The sequence below is a fragment of the Zea mays genome, chromosome 2 (assembly GCF_902167145.1).
Source record: "Zea mays cultivar B73 chromosome 2, Zm-B73-REFERENCE-NAM-5.0, whole genome shotgun sequence".
NCBI classification, from domain to species: Eukaryota; Viridiplantae; Streptophyta; class Magnoliopsida; order Poales; family Poaceae; genus Zea; species Zea mays.
The window spans coordinates 6,552,076-6,576,855 of record NC_050097.1 but is presented as its reverse complement, the minus strand read 5'-3'; the positions used below and the strand labels follow the sequence as shown (position 1 = coordinate 6,576,855).

Genomic DNA, 24,780 nt, shown 5'->3' with positions numbered 1-24,780 from the left:
TGGTGGTCCATGGACTGTGACCGGCCAGCCAATCGGACGGCCAGGAGGCGCTGACCCACGCGCTTACCTCGTGACCAAGCTGTTCATGGCGTCAGAGTTGATTGAAGCGACCACCGCCACCCACCACCCCGGCCCCCAGCCCCCACGCGACGCGACGCGACGCCGCCAGCGCGCGGGCGTGCACCGTTGCAGGCGGCAGCAGCATCAGCACGCGGCCGGCTCACCGCGTCGTCGTCCCCCCCGCGATGCCAAGCCGCAACTGCGGGGGGGGGCTGCGGCTGGTGCCGAAGCCGGATCCGAGCGCCAGGCCGCGCCTGGCCGTCCGCTTCCAAATCGTGCATGATTAGGTGGTTGATGGCACTCGGGTGGTGGTGGTGCACTGCGGCTCCTCCCGAGCCCCCAAAAGCCAAATTCCATCGCCCTATGGCATCGGTACGCACGATGGCATAAATCTCCCAGCTTTTCCTCCCCACGCCTCTTTTTATCTCCCGGCTCCCGTCCCCATCGAGCGCTCCCCTCGCTGCCCGGGTCTCCCCCACCCTTTCGCTTCGCCGCCTCCGGGGTTCTCCGCGCCGGTACTGATCTCCGCCTCTCACTTCTCTCTCTCTCTCTTGCTATGAAAAGCGCAAACTCTAACCTTCGCTCAAAGTTTTAACCGTTGTTTCTTGGAGAAGGATTACACTTTCCTTCTGGTTGAGTTGTGTGCCGGTCGTTTTATTAGTACTATTTATTAGTAGGACTTGTTTGCCCTGTGCTGCGATAGGCATGAAGCTTAAGGTCTTGTGCTTGAAGGGTTGGTTTCCTTTGTGACCCCCCATTGAATGAGTTTTAGAGCAAAACTTCGCAAATTGTAGCAGTTGCTGTGACTTGTGAGTTTTCCGTGGAAATTTGGTAAACTTATGTCTCTGTATAATATTAGTATGCTTATCTTCTCTACAGTTAGAAAAACCAAGCTACATGCTGTGATTTGCAATATTCATCATTCCTTGTCAATTTCTGCCTTCCAAATCCAAGGAAGTTGGTTTTCTAATAGCACCTAAGCAATTGTCTTAGCCGTAAGGTAGCACACGACCTTTTTTTTGCGTATCTGTTTGACGGTCTCTACGTTTTCTAACTTATATCATGAGCTCAAGAAATTTGGTTAAACACAAGAAATCGTTATCTTTGCCTTCTTTGGGGATTTGCAACTTCTTATATCCATCTAGAGTTCAGGCAAACATGGTGTGCACTCTGTTACTGTAGATTCGCAGCTGCTTGCAAAGTTCACACTTCTTTCCCTCTTCCCTGTTTAATCTTCTTTCTTCTTTAGTTGCAAGTTTTGAAAATTAAAGGCTTTCCTTTGAGTGGAGTTCTTATGACAATCATTTCAGGAATTATTGGATGCACAAAAGTTAAGATACTACCTTAAATGATTGTCTTTCTCTATGGTTTCAGTGCATTGATTCTAATGGGAAAGTTCGCATAACTGAAACTTTGCCGTGGATCTTGTGAATTTTAGTGGGAATTTGGTAAGTTCATCCATTTTCTTTTGTAGTTTTGTAGGCAGTTTCTTAATTGCGTGTTTGAGCTAAAGTTTCCAATTCAAGGAAAAACTAACCTTTTATTTATTAGCGTACCTATATAATTTTCTGTGTCAAGAGCATCGCTTAATGTTTACTGCATACCCATGCAATAGTTTCTAAATTTGCTCTGTAAAACATGTGCTCAAGAGATATGGACAAACAACGAAAACAATTATATTTGAAACTATGCAGCTTCTTGTCCAGTGGACACGATCACATGGATTGTCTCTACAGTAAAGTTTTCAAACTTAGTAACTCTGACTTCAGAGGGTTGTGAAGATATGTTAATGAGTATTGATGTAAGGATTTTGAAGTAACAATTGCTATTGAAGTCTTTCAAATGACGTTGCTGTTTCAAATTAAGAAAAAAATATGTTGATCATCAGATGGCTTCCCCATAGACGTTTAAGTTTCTTCAGTAATCATATTGCTTCTGTATGTACTCATGATTTTTTTCATGCTACTAACTTTGAAATCAACTGATCAACAAAAGTTTCCTGTGTATGCTTGTTGAGTGTTGACACTGTTTTTATTAGATACATATGCTAACTTTGGTACGATTCTTCTCACTGTTGAGTCCATTTATAATTGTACCTCAGTCCCCAGGTTCTTGTGGTTTATTTGCATGCTGATTTTCAAAACATTGAGTTGGCTTGATATTTGCACCCTTTTTCCCCCCTCTAACATTGTTTGTGTCATCTTAATAGAAATGGAATATTAACTTTAATCAGCGGTTGTCTTATTATGCTTCAATCTTATTTGTTCAATTTCACTTATGGTCTTCCTTCACCTGCAGATCGTGGAAAGTTTATGAAGTTTTGTTGGGATTATGGATGCATAAGATAGTGGTGTATGTGATTTGCCCATAGTTTCTGCAGCCTCATTGTTTTCCATTTGGGATCAATAAAACTTCATGCTCATGGATAGGGCTGATACATCAGGTTTTGTCAGTGGTGGTATACATTACATGAACATCCATGTGTATTTTCATTTTGTGTATACTATGTGCTTCCTCAGTGGTGAAGTTGTAAAGCTGGAGTTCTGATCTCTGTTGGTTGGATTAAGTATCTGGTCTCTGGATAACATATAAATTTCTTCCTATCATAATCCTACCTTATTTATAATAAGCAGGATGGACCTTAATAGGACAAATCTTTGGTTTCATGGAAAGGAACATATAGCTACTGCTTCATTCTCCCAGGCCCAACCATCTGCCATAAATTGCAGGAATGAAGAACTATCTATGTCAGCCGTGAACTTGGGTTACATTAGGAGCTCAGAAATAGCACAGAACTCTAGAAAATCATTTCAGCATGGCGATCAAAGTTTGACCGCTCCAGATGATAGCTGCAGGCTGGCCCTTGGACTTGGGCCAACACCAAATCTATATTCTGCTGATAGTCACTCATTTGGTGGAAACAAAGCTTATCAATCAGCAACTTTGCTCAGTCAACATTGTGCCACAACCGATCCTGGTTTAATGTTGGGTCTTTCAAGATGTAGCTCAAGAAATTTGCAATCTACAAGGGCGAGTGGCAGCAAGAATTATTCACCTGCAAGGAAGACTGGTATCATCTTACCACTTATTGATGAGGGATCAACTTCAGCAAAAAGGAAAAAAGGTGGCTATTTGCTACCACTTCTGTTTGTGCCAAGATCAGAAGATCTTTGTCTTAATGGAACATCTACAGACACCGATGCCCAACAACATATTGGAACTGAATGTGATACTGAAAGCGGTCATAATAGATCTCTGAATCTTCACGAGATTCAGCCTAGCGCTGATCTATCCATTACAGCTGGTTGTTCTTTTGCTGCAACTTCTGATGTAGTAGCCGATACAAGTGATGAGCAGAGGAGTCATCAGCGCCATCCAAAGAAATGCAGGTTCAATGGTTGCTCGAAAGGTGCAAGGGATGCATCAGGACTTTGCATTTCTCATGGCGGTGGCCAGAGGTGCCAGAAGCCTGGTTGCAACAAAGGTGCTGAGAGTCGAACGGCTTTCTGCAAAGCTCATGGAGGAGGGAGACGCTGCCAGGAGCTAGGCTGCACCAAAAGCGCCGAAGGGAAGACAGAGTTCTGTATTGCTCATGGTGGTGGGCGCCGGTGTGGGATTGAGGAATGCCCAAGAGCGGCAAGGGGGAAGTCTGGATTCTGCATAAAACATGGTGGAGGGAAAAGGTGCAGGATAGAGGGCTGCACTCGTAGTGCTGAAGGCCATCCTGGGTTGTGCATCTCACATGGAGGTGGTCGCCGGTGCCAGTACCCAAACTGTGATAAGGGGGCCCAAGGAAGCACCATCTTTTGCAAGTCCCATGGTGGAGGCAAGAGGTGCATGTTTGATGGCTGTACCAGAGGAGCAGAGGGCAGCACGTCCTTCTGCAAAGGGCATGGTGGCGGTAAGAGGTGCCTCTTTGAGGGAGGTGGGATGTGCCCAAAGAGCGTCCATGGTGGAACCAGCTTCTGTGTTGCGCATGGAGGGGGCAAACGCTGCTCTGTTCCCGGGTGCACCAAGAGTGCCCGCGGTCGCTCTGATTGCTGTGTGAAGCACGGTGGTGGCAAGCGTTGCAGGTTCGATGGGTGTGACAAGAGCGCACAGGGGAGCACTGACTTCTGCAAGGCTCATGGAGGGGGCAAGCGATGCGCTTGGAGCACCGGCTGCGACAAGTTCGCTAGGGGAAGGAGTGGCCTATGCGCAGCGCATACGACCCTGATGGCTTCCAAGGTAGTGCACCATCCTGGACATGCACGAAGCATGGTCGGGCCTTGCCACTTCAGCGGCGGCGTCTCTGGTTCGTCAGCAGCTGATAGCAACATGGATCATGCCATCTCGTCATCCGGCCATGGCGCATGGTCAGACTGCGTCGACTCGTCGAGAGACATGCAGAGCGCCGGCAGGCTCCTAATACCACGTCAGGTGCTTGTCCCTGGTTCACTGAAGGACGCTCCTTCGTGTGGTCTAGCAGGCAACGGCCAGGACGACGGAGGGAGCCGGAACCAGAGCTGTGGGCTCGTGGTGCCTGAGGGAAGGGTTCACGGTGGAGGGCTGATGTCCATGCTTGGAGTTGGAGGCAACCTGGGAAGCAATCCTGATGGTTCGAAAGCCTGAAATACCAAGGATGAGACGTAGAAGCACATAATTTAGGTTATTTTGCATGCCTCTGTTATGATTCTTGCAATGGAACATATACATGAATCTTCAAATGGCCATTGTGTAACTATAGTGCTTGCCAATTGGCCATTGTAGTATTTGCTATGTACAAGAGTGGTTTTGGCATCTAGTCAATGTTGTGCATAGAGCTGAGAACTGCATAGTTACTTGGGTTCAGAAATTATGCGGAAGCTTGTAAGTTGTTTCACTCCGAATTTTTGCAAACCTGTTTGCTGAAATATTTAGTCCATCCTGACGGGTTCGATCCTTGGCTAGTAAATCAGTGGGACTGTGGGATTCACTGTGATCTACTTTTAAACCGGTAATGGAGATTTATTCAAAATGCAGAAAAAGGGGTAATGTGAAATTTTGGAAGTTTGAACACATACGAAGTATTCCCTCCTTTCTGGGTATAGAAAAAATTATATATGTAGAAAATCATACATGTCTTATAGCTAAATAAAGAGAATAATTTGTTTTCAAAATTTTCACAAATTATGTTGTTTCCAAAGGCTTCATATTAAATTTGTGTCATTATTGGTCCCTTTGGACTTGCTTTGGCCATCATTCCTCACCAAACACTGCTGGTAGAAAAACCTTTTGCTTGGCCAACTTGCCTCATGTTGCCGTTTTCCACGATCAGCATTATTGGCTTTCTAAGAGCATCTCCAAGAGCTCTCCATAAAACGACTCCTCAAAATCAGTTTTAAGGGACATCTAAATAATAAGTGGGGGTAAATTTTAATCCTTTCTCCAACAGATCCCTTAAAGCAGCAGTTTGTTTCTGGGGAGCCCAAAAAAACCCTCATTTGTAGCTACAAATGAGGGAGTTTTAAGGGCTATGAAAAAGTTGGGGGCGCTTTAGGGGAACTGTTGGAGACATGTTTTTGTGTTTTTCCCCAAAAAATAGATTTAGGGGAGACTTCTGGGGAGCTTTTGGAGATGCTCTTAGGTATTTGGCCAGCAGGTAATCACTACAGCAATCGAAAGCATTCCCGTCGGCTACCTTAATTCCCGTCGGTCAAAATAAGGCCGACGAGGATTAATTAATTTCTATCGGCCAGTCAACGTAGCCGACGGGGATTAATTAACTCCCGTCGGCCCGCGTACAGCCGACGGCGATTAACTAACTCCCGTCGGCCGCGCCGCCAGACCGACGGGAGTTATTCGAAATAACCACCGCCGTGGACCTTTCTTCTTTCTTTCTGTTTCTTTCACCGCTCTATCTCTACGACCGCGCCCGCGCCGCCGTGCTGCCCGCGCCCGCCCGCACGCCGCCGGTCCGACTCCGCCGCCGTCCCGCCGCCGCCCCGCCGCCCACGGCCGCCGCACCCGAGCCCACGGTCGTCGGTCCCACGCCGCGCCCCGCGCCCACGGCCGCCGCTGAACGCCGTCGCCCGCCCAACGCCGTCCACGGTAGCCACGGCTTCCCCACATCAACGTCGTCCACCACCGTCGTCTGCGTAAAGCGAGCGAGGTATATTATATATATTGTAATGTTTTATTTTCGTCGGTTTTTTATGGCCGACGGGAGTTAACTGTTATGTGATTAAGTTTTGTTTAAATTTGTTAATTAACAGTGTTATTAGTCTTCATATTTTTAATTTTATGTTGCAAATATAAAATGTGTTGTTTAATGTTATTAGTTAATGAATTGGATGATATGTTATGTATATATATGTATGTGTGACGTTTATGTTATGTATATATATAGTTATGTTATGTATATATATAGTTTAACTATTTATCTATAGATGTATGTGTGACGTTTATAAACATGAATGTCTTACACACGCAATTCTTACTCGTACACACAGCCGCAATATGGGTGATAGACGTGATTGGATGTATGAAGGTTTCAAGAAGGGTGGGTGTCACACAAGTGAATGGTTTGCCAAAACGCAGATGTTTCTGGACCATACAGCTGTTTTGTCACAAATAGATAATATTAGGTGTCCATGCAATAAATGTCGAAATACGACGAGCCACACAAGAGGCAGGTCACACTACACCTATGCTCGCATGGTTTTGTGCCTGGCTATAAGGTCTGGTATCTCCACGGGGAGTCACGTCTTGAACGAGCAGCAGAAGTAGAAGTTGATGACGGTGAAGATGATGTTGATAGGATGGACCAGATGCTTGAGGATCTGCAGCCTGAACTGGCACCAGATCATCATGATTCACCTACACCGGAGGTTCAGAAGTTCTTCGACCTACTTAAAGCGTCAGAAGAGCCTCTTCATGGGCACACTGACGTGACCGTACTCGAATTCGTGACCCGGCTGATGTCAATCAAATCCAAGTTTGCATTCTCATTAATTGTTACAAGGAGCTTGTGAATTTGATTAGCGAGGTTCTTCCTGATTTTGATGATATTTAACAAGTAAAGTTGTTTTCATATTGATCCTGCACCGGCATTAGATTCACTAGTTGCAGACGTTAACGACTTAACTTTTCCCGAGAGACGGAGAAGACAACCTGTTAGGAGAAAAGTTACATGGCGACCTCTGCATAGAAGAGAACAAATAGATCCTGATTTTGATAATATTTAACAAGTAAAGTTGTTTTGTTATTTCATTTGTTTCTATTTTTAAGTATTATGTCATTTTTGATGCACTAATGAATAATTTCTTATTTTTTATGCAGGATGCCGCCAAAATCAAAGAAATCAGTGAAGGGGCTGTTCAAGGGCCTGGGCCTTTTTTAGGGCAGTTCTTCTAGCAGCAGCAGACGTCGAGAGTTGTTGAGCGCGGTACATGGAGATGAAGTAACATATCTTGTACAAATAAATTTGTTTACATATTTACAAATAAATCTTGAGTTGTATGTACCAGGATGAGCAGCACACTGAGGAGCATCACATTAAGGAGGAGCAGCACAATGAGGAGGTGGAGCACGTGACATGGGACCAGGCCGCACAGCATCACCAGCCATGGGACCAGTGGGACCACCAGAGAGAGCAGCAACAGGCGTGGGACCAGTGGGGCCAACAGGGCGAACCGGCTGACAACCCGATGGATGATGGCTCGGGAGGCTCTTCAGCGACACGCACACGTCGCTCAAGAAAAAGCCACTCAGTAAAGCCTCGTCACGCGATAGAGCGAGAGGCTGATAGGACTTTAATCATGCCACATGGAGATCGGTGAGTGTAATATATCAACTTATCTCATATAACTATTATGTGTATTATTAATGTTTTTGTGTAATGCAGGAATTGGGAGGACCTGTCCTTTGACGGCAAGGGACACCACACTCAGGTTAACCTTACGTTGGGTTCTCTTTGCCGCCTTCACTACCCTGGTATAGTGAAGGTGTCAAACGGTGATACCGAGGATGAGGTGCTCGTCAGTACCTGGGACGAGTACAAGTTTAAAAAGGAACGAAACCACACCGACAGACAGGGACTTGTGCGTAATGACTTTTGGGTATGAATTCTTTATTATTTTTGTTATGTTTCTTAATATTGTAAATCTATGACTTATACCATTGTATTTGTATTCTTTATGTTGTAGCTTCGATATCGGTTGCCTAACGGAGAGGATTACATGGGGGCACGCTGAACGTGTCTTCCAAAACAATGCAAAGAAGCTGGTGAAGGATGCCATATACTATGCGAGAATTCAGGCTACAAACCTGTATTTTCAAAAGCATCCGGAAGAAGCAGACCCCTTGAGTAAAAAGGAAGGGTCCTCAAAGATATATTTGAGTGAGGATCAATATCGTGAGGTTAGTATTCAATTTGTTTTACCCTTTATATTGATTGTTGTGATTGATATAATATGTAACATTGTGTGTGCAGTTGATGGTTCCATGGATGGCGCCCGTGCCTGATGCATACTATGCTTGGTGTCGATATTGGGCTTCCGAAGGCTTCCAGAAAGCGTCAGCGCAACACAGACAATGTCGAGGAACCAATCCTAACCACAAGTTTGGCGGTGACGACATGATACGAAAAGCTAAAAGAATGGTAAGTTTGATCTAGCTATGTCGATCAGCAAATAGTACGATTTCTTATGAATGTTTTTTGTTTATATAGGAAGCTACGAGTGGCCAAAAGCCTAGTGGCATTGAGGTCTACCAGGAGGGTCACAAAGGACCAGACCCGAACAACCCTGACCAGCTCTGCAGCCAGACAGCCACAGATCGCTTGGTGAGTTTTGGCCCAAAAGTACAAACGTTCAAAGTATAGAAATTCCTGCATTTGTAAGGTTGTGAATGATGTATAGGCGACATATGGGGAGGAGATGGTTCGTCGCCATGGCCCTGACTTTGACTGGCGTCATGAACCGGTGGATCCCTCAGTGGTGTACGCAAGTGGTGGTGGCAAAGCGCATGGACGATAAGCTCTAACTTATAAAATTATATGGTTGACACTAAATTGATTATGAAGTAATCACATTTTTTGAATCACTTCTAGATACGCACTCTTCGACGGATTCATTGACTCGTCGTCGGTGAGATCTCAGAGGACGGGTTCGTCTTCCCGTAGCTCATGCTCTCATCGACCGAACGAGCAGGAGTTGGAGATTATGAGGATGCGTGAAGAGATGAGACAACAACGCGAATTTATGGAGGCTTGCAATGCCCATAACCAAACGATGTATCAAGTGAGTACACATAATCCGAACTCTAAATTATTATATTTCAATACAACATCTTCAGTAGTAACACATATGTTTAACAGTTAATGCAGTAACAAGGCATGACAACAAATTTTCCACCGCCACCACAATGGAGCCAATTTGCAAACACACCAGTTCCACCACCACAATTCAACACCCCTCCGCCACATATACCCGCACCTGGAGATAGGGTACGTTTCATAACTCTCGATTAATTTATAGACTTGTATACTTTTTAATATTTACATTTAACGTGTTGATATTTGCTAACTTGCAAGGTTACGCCTGAAGCGGGTGGTAGTGGGTCTGATCCCGCAGCAGGGACTGGATTTGTTGACTCGCTCTTCGCATTCCCTCCTCCTGGTGGTGGTGGTGGTGGCGGCAGCGGTCAAAGCTCTAACCACCCAAGTGGTGGTTATCTCTAAACACTTAAACTTATGTTTGAAATGTTGTACTCTGGTGGATGTTTATGTTTCAATACTATGTCGTACTCGTTGGTGGATGTTATGTTTCAATACTATGTTGTACTCGTTGGTGGATGTTTTAATTATGAATGCATGTGTTTGTAATGTGGCTGTTATCTGTGATTTATGTTATGTGTGATATATGTTATGTGTGCATAAATAGTGACCTAATTTAGTGCTGTTTTTGTAGCAGTATAGGGTAATTCTCGTCGGCCTAGTTAATTTCCGTCGGCTATGGTCGAACCGACGGGAATTAACTAATAACGCTCGTCGGCCCAGTTAACTCCCGTCGGCCGACGGGAGTTAACCAATAATTCCTGTCGGCCTGGAGAACCGACAGGAATTAATTAATGACTCCCGTCGGCCAGCAAAACCGACGGGAGTTAGCCTTAATTCCCGTCAGCCGCCGACAGGGATAAACTTATCCTCGACAAGAAACGCCTGTTGGCTGACAATCGACGGGAATAAGCCCTAAACCGACGGGAATTACTTATTCCCGTCGGTTTAGTGATTATTCCCGTCGGTTCCTGGCCGACGGGAATTAAGTGATTTCCTGTAGTGAATGCGGAGGCTGAGCCTGAGCGCTGGGTTGAATATGGAACCAGCTCGTTCGAACTTGCTAAACTAACGAGCCACATAATCGGCTCTCGTTTAGCTAATCAATTTCTAGTTAAATTCAAACTAATTTAACGGTAGAAAATAATAATTATACCCATACTTTTATATAATATATCACATCAATATAACACCAAATTGATATAACTTATCACTCATCAATTCACACACATGTTTATTAGTTTAACCCACTGTTATATTCACATAGTTTAATTTAACACATATACATAGTTCATCAATCATTAATTTAAGGGTTAATTGTATATATGCCACTCAACTTTTGCAAATTTAGATGATTAGTTCATTTTGATGCCATGGAGTGGCATGAAAATGCACTAGTTTCTAACTTTTCAATATTGGAGTGGCATATTTCTAATTAACCCTTAATTTAATTCATAGACTATAGACACCACATATACTTATAACATGTTCATCAATTATTACGCAAATGATATGCATATAGTTTCGTAATGCTGAAATATGGTAGCTCGTTTAGCTTGTGAGTCAGCTCGTTAATAAATCAAACTGGCTCGTCGATGAACTGAACTAGAATATAAACTCAGTTTATAAAAAAATTTAAATAAATCGATCCGAGTTGAGTCAAGCTGACCACAAACCGAACCGAGTACAAAACACGAGCATTTCATCTAGCCTAACGAGGGCTTCCCGTTTTGCCGTTTGATCGTTTCCCTTTTCTTGTCGCCGTTGGTTATCGAAACCTGTGATGAACCGTAATCGCGCACAGAAGATCACATCACACGCTGTTCTTGCTTTCCTTGATCCCCGCGAAGAGGCTCGTTCCGCCGTTGGATGTCTTGCAGCGCACCACGGACGGCCGATATGCCTCGGCGGACAGGTCGCCCTCCTCCCTGAGACCGGGACCCGCACAGCACTTTCTGACCGCTGGCCCGCCTGTCAGAACCGCCGGGCATCGTCGACGCCGCCGCTTGCCCCCATTAAACCCCCGGTCTCGAGGCGATTCTCCCGCAGCGCTACATCGCCACTAGAACCCTCCCCACTCTACGAAGCACGAAGTTAACGCGCGACGGCGGTCACACCGCCGCCGCCGCCCACCACCGCTCACGGCCGGCGGCGACGCGCTGCATCTCCGCACCGCCTCCTGTCCGCCAACCCCGCCCTCCCATCCCCGTACGCGTCCGGCCTGCCGCAGCTTCCCCTTCACCCGCCAGGTTCGGATCCACCCCCCGCCGCTCGTCCTCCGTCTATTAGAGGGGGCTGGACGGGTTGGGTGTACAACTCACACGTCCTCTGTACGCGGATAGGGGACTCATTTTCTGGCAAGCATATGCAAGGATTCTGCTGCTCTTTAGGCTAGATTCCATTTTTGTTATGTTGGGACTTTTTTGTTCATCGGGGTGGGTTTTAATACGGTGCATCTGTTGGTGGTTCTATCCTGTTATTCTGCAGTGGGCAACACTGGCGTTCGTTGGCATCTGACATACGAGAGCTTACCAAGGACGAACACAGTTTATTTTCCATGATTTTTTAGGACGAAATGCTGTTTAATTTCGATGGGTTTTTTAGGGTTCAGCTGAATCCATGTGCCCCGTGTGTCAGTTTCATCCCTGGGTGTTTTATCGATGTTCCGTTAGTCGGTACTGACTCAGTGTGAAAATAAAACTATTCAGCAGTATAGATGGGGTTCCTCTGTTGTGTCTTGCTTTGTGCTGACGTTTTATGTGTGGCATTTGTCCAGTTTCTTCAGTTTGTCACCAATTGAATGAATTGATGATGAGCCAGGGTGTTGATAAATGATAAGTGATAGGTCGATGTTTGCTTATGATTGTTTTCTGCTTTGATTTCTCTTCTATGTGCTATCACTTGCTCCTTGTTTTTTATTCAACTCGTGTATACTCTGAGCTGTATAAATGATTTGGTAAGATGCTTCGTGCATGCTAATTCCCCTTGTGCCTCACGGGTATTTTTTCATAGATCATTAATGCCTTAGTGGTTCTGGTTTCATGTTCTTAACGGGCCACTCTGTATGGTATTATTTCTGTTGAAACGTTTAGTTTCTGATTGACCAATTTGGTGATTTTGTGATACTTGATAGGCTATAAGCTGCTAGTGCTTGTGGAATGGAAGAGCCACAGAAGGACAGTGGGCAACCATCAAAAAGTTCTGATTCTGAGCTAGAAGCTATGGTATTGGATGATAATGGAGCGGGAAAATCCCATAGTATGGAGGAAAACAGGGATTCTCCTATAGATGTCGATGGTGGGCAGTCATCTATGGATGTGGATATCAAGGGAAAATCATCCCTCAGTGATGATGTTAATGGAAAGTCTTCTTCCGAGCCATATTCCAATGCTCCAATTGACATGAGTGTCGAAAGCCTAGAGAAGTTTTGCAAAGAAGCGTCAAGGTCCTTCTTTGATGAAGTTGGTCTGATTAGCCATCAGATAAATTCCTACAATGAGTTTGTCTCGCATGGGCTCCAGGAGCTTTTTGATTCGCTTGGGGAAGTGATTGTTGAACCTGGCTATGATCCTTCGAAGAAAGGATCAGGTGGCTGGAAGCATGCCATCATCAAGTTTGGGAGAGTGAAGCTTGAAAAGCCTGTGTTTTGGACTGGCAAGGATGAAGGTTCTGTTGATTTTAAACCTTGGCATGCTCGTCTCCAGAATATGACATATGCTTCAAGACTTATAGTAGAAGTGACTATTCAGGTCCTGAGTAATTTCATTCTTTTACATGTTCTTTATGTATGCCATGGTTTTCCCAAGAAAAATATGCCACCTGGGTGAAATTGATATCAGTGATGAGGGAAAAAAGTTACAGAAATGCTTGATTATGAATGGCATGAACCCATGTTAGACAATACAAAATTCAGTTCTTTTCTTATAAGCTATCCGCCTAATCCCATAAACCAATACCTTGGCTACTGAGCAATATTGACCAGCCTGCATTTCATTTTCATGAATTTCCCTGGTACCCTAATCAATATAGCATGGTTCTAAATGATTTAGTATTAAATAAAGTAGCGCAGCTTAGGACTGGAGAGTGATTGGTGTTTTGAGGACATCCCATCAGTCATCAGCACTATAGTTATTCTTGTTTTCTCCATGTACTGGATTCCATTTGAAGAGTATTACATTTACTTATTCCTTAAGTTTTATGTATGATGAAGCTGGAGACATGAAATCGCTCTGCTATACTTGTTGTGGCGTCATAATTTTACTCACATTTGCTTAGGTTTTATCATCACTGATTATATGTGGGTTATTTTTCATTGTACCAGGTTTATTCTTTGGAGAAAAGTGACAAATCTAAAACAGGGAATGATGGTTTTGTTCAAAAAAGGAACTTCATGAATGAAACTCATTGGATATTTATTGGCCTCCTTCCGGTTATGGTCAAATCAAACTTATGTTTGCTGCATAGCCTCAACGAAAGTGAGTGCCTGTTCGACGCAGGTGGATACTTTTTGGTCAAGGGAATGGAGAAGGTATAACTCTGTGAAATGTTTTCAAATCATCTAATCGATCCTAGTTGCCATGACACCAATAATGCGATTAGTCATCGATAAACCCCTTTTTTAGAGTTCGAGGGCAGGGTCGCCTTGGCCTTTCGTATTCATAAAAGACAAGAAACATCCTCTTACAGCTCTGAGTTAAAAGCTCACCAAGCAAAATGAGAAAGGAAAAGGAGCAGCAAAGCTGAGTCCCAGAATATGAGAAAAGGCACCAGAACGAACACCAGCCACTACTCAACTAGGAAAATCTTAGACTACTCATTGCACCATCTCCATAGCAGCATTAAACGACCATCACCACTGCCCTGAAGACGACATTTCATCCACTTTTATGTTCTCAGGTGGAGTATCACTCTATTCAAGGTCATTTATAAGCCCAATTAATTGAGCCTAGTCGACCCTAGTCATCCATATAGTCATCCTGTATGTACCAGGACCAATATATATATATATATATATATATATATATATATATATACTATATAATATGCAGTATAAAGGCTATGTAAAGCAAGATTTAAGACAAAATAGCAAAGAGCAGAGCATTGAAGGCTGGGGGAAGCTTACCAAGTATGGAGAAGGTACACCACTCGTTGGTGGGGGAGCTCATCATCGAAATCCCGAGAGCAGGACTTGTGGGCGGTGCTTGAAGGCTAGGCACATCCTGCCGCCGCTTGACTGAGGCAGGTTGGTGCCTTCCCCTGTGCGGCTGCTCAAGCTTGTGCTCTTTGGCCACCAAATACAGGGAAGGGACGTGTTGGCTTCGACCTCTCCACAAGAAGCCCTTTCGAATCTTGTCAATAGCTTTCAAAGCCCATTGAGGAAGGTCAATGGCCATGGCCAAATAAACAATCATTCCTGTAAGAACAGACTGCACCATAACTCTTCTACCAGCCTTGTTCATTAAATCTGCCTTCCACCCCGGAAGCTGAGCTGCTACCCTATCAATGATAGATTGGATGGCCGATCTCGGAAGCTTCTTCAAGGAGGCACTCCGAGATATTTACAAGGGAAGCTTGATATCTCACAAGGCAACATCTCCTGTAAGGTCTCAACCTCAGATTGACCACACTAAATAGGAAAGACACTACTCTTCTGAACATTATTTTGAAGTCAAGAAGCATCTCCAATCAGCTGCAAAATATCCAAGACCATATGGATGTCCTGGGATAAAGGACGAAGAAACAGGGCAACATCATCGACATAGATAGTGGTCCGATGGTTAAGAAATATAGATGTAGGGATTGAAGCAGCCATTCAGCTCCTGCTGCCATCACCAAGTGACCTAGAACATCCATTACAAGAATAAATAACATAGGAGATAAGGGGTCTCCTTGCCTAAGGCCTATCCTGTAGAAAATAGTGTTCCCTGGTGACCCATTTAACACAATCCACATAGATGATTAAGAGAGGAGACCACTGATGATATCCCTCCGAATCTGTCCAAAACCAAGGTGCCTCAGAACTTCCAATAGAAATGGCCAAGAGACCGAATCAAAAGCTTTAGAAATGTCAAGCTTGAACAAAAGACTAGCAGACTTTCGCTTATGTAGACAGCGAGCAGTTTGTTGCGCTAACATGAAGTTATCCTAGATAAAACGCCCCTTAATAAAGGCACTCTGGTTGAGGGAGCCCAATTCATGTAATCGACTAGCAAGACAATTTGCCAACAGCTTAGTAAAATTTTTAGCAAAACTATGCACCAAACTGATAGGTCTAAAATCTTTTACAAGATCAGCCCCTTCCATTTTAGGCACAAGAGTGATAAAGGCTGAGTTGAGCTTATGGAAGTTACAGAACTTTCTACACCAGACTGCTGGTGCCATATGCAGGCTTGTTGTGTTTAAGCTATATATATAGGTCTAAATGTGCTGCAGTGTCTTATTTTGTCATATCTTGGAGATTCTAATAGATTTTCAAAGTTTAAGTGATAATTATTACAGGAACAATGAAGATCTGCTGATGATGGTACTCCCTGATTATTTGCTAAGTTCATTTGGAGTTTCCTTTTGGGGGTGTGACTGTCTGAGTTGTAGCCTTTTTACTGCAAAGATAACATCCTTTAAATCATGTACATTATTTTTCCTTTCATCTTACTATGTTTCTATTATTGTTATACCTGCAGGTATTCATTGCTCAAGAGCAAAGATGTCTAAGGAGGCTTTGGATTAGTGACCGACCTTGCTGGACTATCTCTTTTATGTCTGAAATCAAGCGTAGACGTATATATATTAAACTAGTTGAATCTACAAGGAGTGAAGATTTCAGTGAGAGCAAAATCATTACCATTTCCTTTTTGTATGCGACAATGCCAGTTTGGTTGTTGTTCTTTGCACTTGGAATATCATCAGATAAGGAAGTGTTTGATATGATAGATATGCAAGATTGTGATGCTTCTGTTATCAACACGATATCTGCAACTATCAAAGAATCTGATAAACTGTGTGAAGACTTCCGTAAATCAGATAAAGCTCGTCAATATGTTGATGAGTTGGTAAAAAGTTCGAGATTTCCTCCAGCGGAGTCCTTTGATGACTATATTGCTAGGTTTCTCTTTCCTGATATTAGTGGAAATAGAAACAAAGCACTTTTCTTAGGGTACATGGTTAAATGTCTGCTAATGGCTTTTACTGGGAAGCGTAAATGTGATAATAAGGATGATTTCAGGAACAAAAGGCTGGACCTACCTGGTGAATTGCTTGGAAGGGAACTTAGGGCACAGCTTAGGCTGGCAGAGAAACGCATGGTTAAGGCCATCCAAAGAGATTTGAATAGTGACCGTGAGTTACAAGATCTTGAACGTTATATAGATGCATCAATTGTTACTAATGGTCTAAATCGTGCCTTTTCCACTGGTTCTTGGTGCCATCCGTACAAAAGAGCTGAACGATGCTCAGGAATTGTTGCGACTCTAAGGAGAACTAATCCTCTTCAAATGATGTCTGACTTGAGGAAAACCCGGCAGCGGGTTGCTTACGCTGGGAAAGCTGGTGATGCAAGATATCCGTAAGTAACTTATTTTTCATCAACCAAGTATTGCATGTGCATCTTGTGCTTTTGTATCTCCTAACGTTGAGTGACTTAAGACTAAATCCCTACGTACAGGAATCCATCCTATTGGGGAAAGCTATGCTTTATGTCCACTCCGGATGGTGAAAACTGTGGACTTGTAAAAAATCTAGCTGTTACTGCTATTGTTAGCTCAAGGGTGATGCAGCCCTTGATTGAGAGCTTCATTTCTTGTGGAATGAGTAAGCTGAATGACATTCCTACTGAACACATTCAAAGAATGGATAAGATCTTTTTGAATGGCAATTGGGTGGGATCTTGTGAAAATTCAGCTTCATTTGTATTTCGATTGAGGTGCATGAGACGCAGCAGTCTGATTGATCCTCAGGTGACCTCTTTTTTCCATGGCTGGTCACTTTCTGCTTTAACTTATTTACAGTCTTTACTAAGATGTTTGGTGTGCAGGTTCAGTATATGTACACTGTTTTTGTTTTAGAAGAGTCCCTATTTCTTGTCATTGATTAAAAAAAAAATCAAATTTTATCTTTTGTATACATTGATCAATATGACTTGCTTATAAAGCCTGCTTGAATAATAAAACTTGACTTGTGGGGGTAAGACAACCCTCGGGTATTGTATTAAGAAGACTTTCTCATATATGTCAAGAAAATCCCTGAACCCTTCCTCGAACACCTGTCCCACCCATACACAATGGCACCGTAGGCCATGTGAGAATGGCCGCGACAGCAGCTGGGTCTTAGACCTGTGCTCGAGGGACTGGAGGAGTGTTACTTAGACCACCTAATCAACTCAGACAGAGGTCCTTTTGCAAGTCTGCTTGAATAATAATGGTTTTCGTTGGCTCCTTTGCAATGTTGATCATCTATTACCTATTTTTTTAGGATAAATATTTTTTTGTAATTTGGTTAACAAGTGAGTTAAAATTTTAAATAGGTTAAAATCATTTCCTATGAAGTTACCAGGATGTTGTATTAGTTTGTTTGGCTCTTTTGCAATTGTAAAGGATATATACCAGGGGTACCCTAAGTATATTAATAATAAAGATGTTGGCTTGTGGGCCCAACTCGGACTCGGACTCAGGAGAACCCGGTCCACATGTCAAGATGAAGTCTGCATGGTCGAATAAGGCAAGGGAGATTGTAGGATTTGTGTCGTACCTGAGTCGTATCATCATTGTAACAGAAATACCCGATTTATAAGGGAAGTATCCGTAGCGATTAGGATATGTTATGATCGCCATCCCGTGAACAGCCCTATTAAAATTAGTTGGTTAGATAAACATTCGGTTAGTTAGTCTCGGATAAAGTTTGTTAGGGCTTGTTATCTTAATCGGTTGGATTAGATAGACTTTGTTAGGGTCTGTTATCTTATTCGGATTGGATTAGTCTTAGATAGAGTTTGTTAGTTGTTGGTGGCTGCTATCTCAGCCTATATATTGTACCCCTTTGGTTAAGGAAGAAACCAAGCAGGCAAGTACCTTGTCGTGCTTCCCCCACCTCGTCTACTGTTTGGCCATGGTACTGTTCATTGTCTACTGTTCGTCCGCGAGTACTGTTCGCGCGTGAACAGTATCACACTTTCCCCAACCAGCAGCCCTAGCCCTAGGACGACGTCACCCAAGCGCTGGGGTCCTGGTCCTCGAACCTCCCACCCACCACTCGTACTACCTCCGTAACCCTAGTTCCAACATGATAGGGAATTAGGGATACCTGTAACTGAAATAGATCAGGACTTGAATGTCCGAGTCCTTGTCTGGTATGGCCACATGTTTCTTTTCCTTGTAACCAGAAAACAGAAGGGCAATGCGCCCCAGAAGGGCAGAAAAACAGAAAACAGAAGATCATGAGAATAACCACCATAATACTAGATGTAGGGTATTATCTCATGACGAGAGCCCGGACCTCTGAATCTTGTGTCCTTTGTGTCTTTACTTTCAATTCTTTGATCTCGCGAACACCATACAAATTCACCGTTGCAAAATCCTTGACAGCAATCTTGATGCTTTGTTCCCATTTTTTGAGGATAATTATTTTGTTTTCGTAATTTGGTTAACAAATCAGTATAAATAGGTCAAAACCATTTTCTTTGAAGTGACCAAGTTGTTATATTAGTTTGTTTATTATTAATTTCTCAAATTGTGCTCTGTCTTTCTTTTCTGATTCAGTTAACTGCTGAAAATTTCCTGCCTATCTCGACTGTTGTGTTTGAGTCATGTAATTTTAGGTTACTTCCTTTTCTCAATGCTTTAATCTCAGGATGTTGGTTGCTTTTAGTTGTTGACACCTTCTCAGTGCTGCATACTAATATTCCACACCAAGATGTTCTTTATAATGTTTTATATGTTTCTTGTTTCATCTTGTTAGGTTGAAATTAAAAGGGACAAGCACCACAATGAGGTTCGCGTGTTTACTGATGCAGGGCGAATCCTCAGACCCCTTCTTGTGGTTGAGAATCTGAATAAAATCAGAAAACCTAAGGGGCGCTCATTCTCTTTCCATGAATTAATGCAACAAGAAATAATTGAGTTCATTGGTGTTGAAGAGGAGGAAGATATACAATGTGCGTGGGGAATCAGGCATTTGTTTGAGAGTGAAGGTGCGATATCTAGTTATACTCACTGTGAACTGGATCCTTCCTTTCTTCTGGGATTAAGCTGTGGTATCATTCCTTTTGCAAACCACAATTTTGCTCGGAGGGTATTGTACCAATCTGAAAAACACTCGCAACAAGCTATTGGGTACTCAACGACAAATCCACACATCAGAGTTGATACTCTTTCTCATCAACTATATTATCCTCAGAGGCCTCTTTTCAAAACAGTTATAGCCGACTGTCTTGGCAGATCAGATTATGCTTCTTTTGGAAGAAAAAATGATTTCGCGAGACCAGAATATTTTAATGGACAAAATGCAATTGTAGCAGTCAATGTTCATCAGGGGTTTAACCAAGAGGATTCCCTGGTTATGAATAGGGCTTCTCTTGAACGAGGTATGTTTAGGACTGAACACCTCAGGAGCTATAAGGCAGATGTAGAAAACAAGGATGGAACCAAACGACTGAAATTGAAGGAAAAAATAGACTTTGGAAAAACAGAAAGCAAAAGAGGACGTGTTGACAATCTTGATGATGATGGCTTACCTTACGTTGGTGCAAGTCTTCAGACCAATGACATTGTTATTGGCAAAGTCTCAGAATCTGGAGAAGACCACAGTATTAAGCTGAAGCATACAGAAAAGGGAATGGTTCAGAAAGTATTGCTTTCAGCAAATGATGAAGGGAAGAATTTTGCTGTGGTTACTCTAAGACAGGTAAGACCTTTTCTGGCTGCATCTCACTCACATGTCTTGAGATAGATTGGGATGGGAAATTAGTTATTTTTCCACCGCACCCCAATCTCTCAACACATTTGAATGAGGTGGATACGAATGCAGCCAAAAGACCTAAATGACATTTGTCTTAGCAAAGAATTGACCATTAATCAATAGTACATTCCTTGAATTCTCACTTCACTAGCGCGCATACGGATCTTATTTGACAATAGAATGCAGCATTCTGTAACTGCATTGATTGTCAGTTAAGCTTGTTACCTGTTTTGTGTGTCAGGTGTTGTTATTTAACCCAGTAGTTATCTTGCTCTTGAGTGATTATTGTTGGCCTTCTTGACATTCCTTTTTAACTCAAAATATTAATGAATTATCTATGCCCATATTCTTGCCATGCAATTAAGATGAGATCATGAATGATAAGAAAGACAAGCATCAATGTGCGCTCATGGGTTATGGGTATTTCATCCTTTCTGGTTAAAATAAAACTTGGTTTGACTTTTATTACCTCTCTTTTCTTTTACAACAGTTGTCACTGTTAACTTTTAGGGTGTAACTTCGAGACACACACAAATATTTCTAAGTACATATATTCGTTGGGTACCATTGCTGGCAGTTCTAACAGTGGTAATTTCACACTATTGAACCATATATCTAGAAAAAAAGTATAAATAATTAGAAAATCAAAGCTGACAAGTATTGTGAAACAGGGGTAGTACATTTTTATGGGGTTCAGCACTTTAACATGATTCCATCGATCCACCCCACGTCCCCATACCCCAAAAAAGTAATATAGGAATTTGGCTTCTTGTTCTTGACTTTTAGAAAATGAATGAGCCCATATAGGGTGCTGGCTTGGTTGGGCCAGCAGCTCAACTCACCCTTTTTCATTTCCTTAGATTAGATTCCTTCAACACTTGTAACGTGACTTCTAATTTTCTTTGCGTCCCCACCTTCACATTTACACCACACGTTACTTTTTATTGACCATTTAAAGTTCTCTTTGTTGATCTGATTTAGGTTCGGACACCTTGCCTTGGAGATAAGTTTTCCAGCATGCATGGCCAAAAAGGTGTTGTTGGTTTTCTAGAATCTCAAGAGAACTTCCCATTTACTCACGAAGGTATAGTCCCGGATATTGTGATAAATCCACATGCCTTCCCAACACGTCAAACTCCCGGACAGCTGCTTGAAGCTGCTCTGGGGAAGGGAATAGCTTGCAAAGGTACAATGAGATATGCAACACCATTCACCACAGCATCAGTTGACGTTATTGCAGAACAGTTGCACAGGTAAGTGTTTCTTCTAACGGATGAATAGCTGCTTGCCTTAATTCAGTAACCCACCCCTTGCACATGAAACGAAGATCTGAGACCCTTTCAAAGGGTTGGGCATTTTTTAGCCTCTTCTAGGTGAACTTTGTAATTGTTAAGCTTATTAATACATCTTATAAGAACCTTGGACGTCATTAATGCACCCTATGCTCTCAAGTCTTAACTCTGTTAGTACTTTACTGCTTATTACACATACAGAAGAAGAAAAGGGAAAGGTAGGGAAACAATGTACACAGAGAGAGAGAACAGAATGGCTGGTGGCCATCCTCATATTTTGTATATGAGTAAACATGTATCAGTAATTTCACATGTATCTTTTTGTCATATTTTGCACCAAAATGGTGGAAACACACGAGTTTCCTTCCCGTTTCCCTTTTACTTGTATTACTATCAGTTGCTGCTTATCTAACGGAGACATCCATATTGGTACCGCTAAATATAAAACTGAGTGCACTCACACACTACTATGTTCTCAGTGAGGATCTTACTTCAGATAATCAAGTGATGTATCTGATTTTTTTTGTGTGTGTTTAGACTTGTTTTCGTCTGTGACTTGTTTAGTTAATTTTCAAGATTTTATGTATCTTGTTGCATTGCAGGGCTGGTTATTCACGATGGGGATCTGAGAACGTTCTAAATGGGCGAACAGGTGAAAGAGTGCAATCCTTGGTTTTCATGGGCCCTACCTTTTACCAGAGGCTGATTCATATGTCCGAAGATAAGGTGAAATTCCGTAACACTGGGCCGGTGCACCCCCTCACGAGGCAGCCTGTTGCCGACAGGAAAAGGTTTGGTGGAGTTAAGTTTGGAGAAATGGAGCGTGACTGCCTCCTCGCCCATGGGTCAGCTGCCAACCTGCATGAACGCCTCTTCCTGCTTAGTGACTTCTCCCAGATGCACATCTGCCAGACATGCGAGCGCGTGGCTAATGTTGTCATGAGGTCTGTCCCCGGAGGCAAGAAGATCCGTGGCCCCTACTGCGGCTTCTGCAAGTCTTCGGAGAACATAGTGAGAATCAATGTGCCCTATGGCGCGAAGCTGCTCTACCAGGAACTCTTCAGCATGGGGATCTGCCTCAAGTTTGAGACCCAAGTCTGCTAGAACTTGTAGACCTGCTTGCATCCAGTTATTACATATGTACATACAGCTAGCCTATGAGGATCTCCAAGCTGGTGTGCCGGTGTGTGATGCTGGCATAGTAAGGATGGGCGAGCTAGAAACCCTGTTGTGTTTATGTGCTGTTTTCTCCCTGCTCATGTGGTAAACTATGCTAAAGTGAATGAACACTCGTTTCCTGTTCCCTCTTTGAATGCGCTGTGTTAGCATGCCCTTTTGTTTGAAGATTGCGTCTTTTGTGGAGCACCTTGTATTGCTCCGTAGGGATCACACCCCTTACCGCCGGCGATGGCCGACGATTTGAGATAAGATATAATATTTCTGGTCGTCCTTGTTAAAGAGTTCATGCATATACAGTACACAAGAAATGTCGATCGAATATAGCTAGTAAAACAACTTCAAGAAACATGTACATGCGGTTGGATGGATCCTTTCTCATCGATGATTTGTCTGCATTGATTCATCCAAATCAAGATACAAGAGGCAGCATGAGATGATCTGTCTGTGTCTGCATTGATCCAAATCAAGACACAATAGAGGGACAGCATGAGGACGAACAGAGACAAATCCATCGCCCCGTGCTTGAGTTTCTCCACGAGCTAGTAAGAGATCAGCAAGATCCTCTCTAGCTAACTACCTGAGGGAAACGAACAGCAGGGGAGGACCAAGAAGTGATGAGTGGGGGAACTCCATGCGAGCCCTCTGGCCTCTCCTCCCACAGGCTACATCTTGAGGACGAAGAAGAACAGTCCTCGATGCGTCTTCACCTAGCTGCTGCTTAATTTACGAGTGATGCTCTTCGATCCAAAGGTACTTATACTACAAATACCCCTCCCCCTCTCTCTCTCTGTCTCCATCGCCCCAATGCAAAGCCGGTCTTTCTATAGCTCATAGCTGCTGGAATTTGGACCTGGCTTTGAAACATGTCGTGCACTCGCGTTGGGTTTGAAAGAGATGACTTGCGTTGCAGCGAGCGAGCGACACAGGTCAGGTCACACTGCAGGGGGGAAGCGAAGCACGAGTGTACATGCATTGAACCTGGACGCCCTCTTTAGCTTTTGCGTTTGGGCATACAGTATTTTTATTTTGGCCTTCTGGGATTTGGGAATACGAGTCATCGATTCCCTCAGTGTCGTCCCGTCACAGCTTTTTTTTTCCGTTGCCTTTATGCTGCATGCCCATTCAGCAGTCACGCACAAAGCCACAACAACTAGACCACTGAATTAGAAGATGTTTCAGTTTTTTCTGGATACATAACTTTTGCTATACATTTACGTACACACATAGCTAATAGTAATACCCTTCTGTCCCAAATTAAAATTTGTTTTAGCCTTTTAATAGATCTATACAATAATTAACGTATGTTTTATATATGTGTCTAGATTCATCATCATTAATTTGAATATAGACATCAAAATCGAGGTCTGAAACGAATACTACTATTTTTAGATGGAGTGAGCATATTTTATGATGTAATGTGTTTTAGAATTGTTTATTGTATGATTGCTGCCATCGTATATTAATTGAATATATATCGGTGAACATGCATGCAATAGCTGCACCGACATGCATGCACACCACATGCAGGACAACAGGGTAGGGAATACTCTGTGCGTCACGCATGTCCTGCTATATCATATGATATCCCCAAGTCGAAGTTGACAGCTCATGCTCATTAAGAACATGCAGACGCACACACAAAAGAATCTCGGCACGTTTAATTTGGACTCGATAACTCGATTGTTCTGTTAAACCAAAACTGACCACAATAGGAAACTACAGCAGCAGCCTACGTACGGTCCTGTAACTAATGGAATTCTCTTCTGCGTGCCTTGATATATAGCTAAGGTTATGCATGCGTGGAACCTCTAGGGCTAATAATTAACTGCTAAAATTAGTTATAAAGGTTCTAAACAACCTCAGGTAATTAATATCTTAGCTAATTGCTAACTTACATATAACAATTAGTTTATTCATTGGTTGACTCAATCTAGCTAACAATTTGTTAGCTGGCTAACTATTAGCTCTAGGGTTCTAAACAGGACCTAATAAATTTGCTAATTGTTT

General features: G+C 43.1%; 2 protein-coding genes across 7 annotated transcripts; both read left to right on the top strand.

Moving 5' to 3' along the window:
- LOC100383251 (uncharacterized) lies at nt 1-4,976 on the top strand. Of its 6 annotated transcripts, none has more exons than XM_023301546.2 (3): nt 1-432; nt 1,435-1,508; nt 2,359-4,976. In XM_023301546.2, exon 3 carries the CDS (start codon nt 2,695-2,697, stop codon nt 4,669-4,671), a length of 1,977 nt encoding a protein of 658 aa, XP_023157314.1. In that variant the 5' UTR covers nt 1-432; nt 1,435-1,508; nt 2,359-2,694; the 3' UTR covers nt 4,672-4,976. The 6 variants fall into 6 exon arrangements, with proteins under 6 accessions (XP_023157314.1, XP_035820816.1, XP_023157313.1 ...); XM_035964923.1 differs by having other exon boundaries at nt 99-432; nt 1,371-1,508; XM_023301545.2 differs by having other exon boundaries at nt 99-575; nt 1,371-1,508.
- Nucleotides 4,977-11,400: 6,424 nt separating this feature from the next.
- Nucleotides 11,401-22,870, top strand: LOC100037782 (required to maintain repression 7). Its single transcript, NM_001351944.1, has 8 exons — nt 11,401-11,604; nt 12,489-13,104; nt 13,677-13,883; nt 16,036-16,916; nt 17,016-17,307; nt 19,304-20,248; nt 21,284-21,555; nt 22,197-22,870. The coding sequence occupies exons 2-8, from the start codon at nt 12,514-12,516 to the stop codon at nt 22,696-22,698; spliced, it is 3,690 nt and encodes a 1,229-aa protein (NP_001338873.1). The 5' UTR covers nt 11,401-11,604; nt 12,489-12,513; the 3' UTR covers nt 22,699-22,870.
- The last annotated feature ends 1,910 nt before the right edge of the window (nt 22,871-24,780 follow it).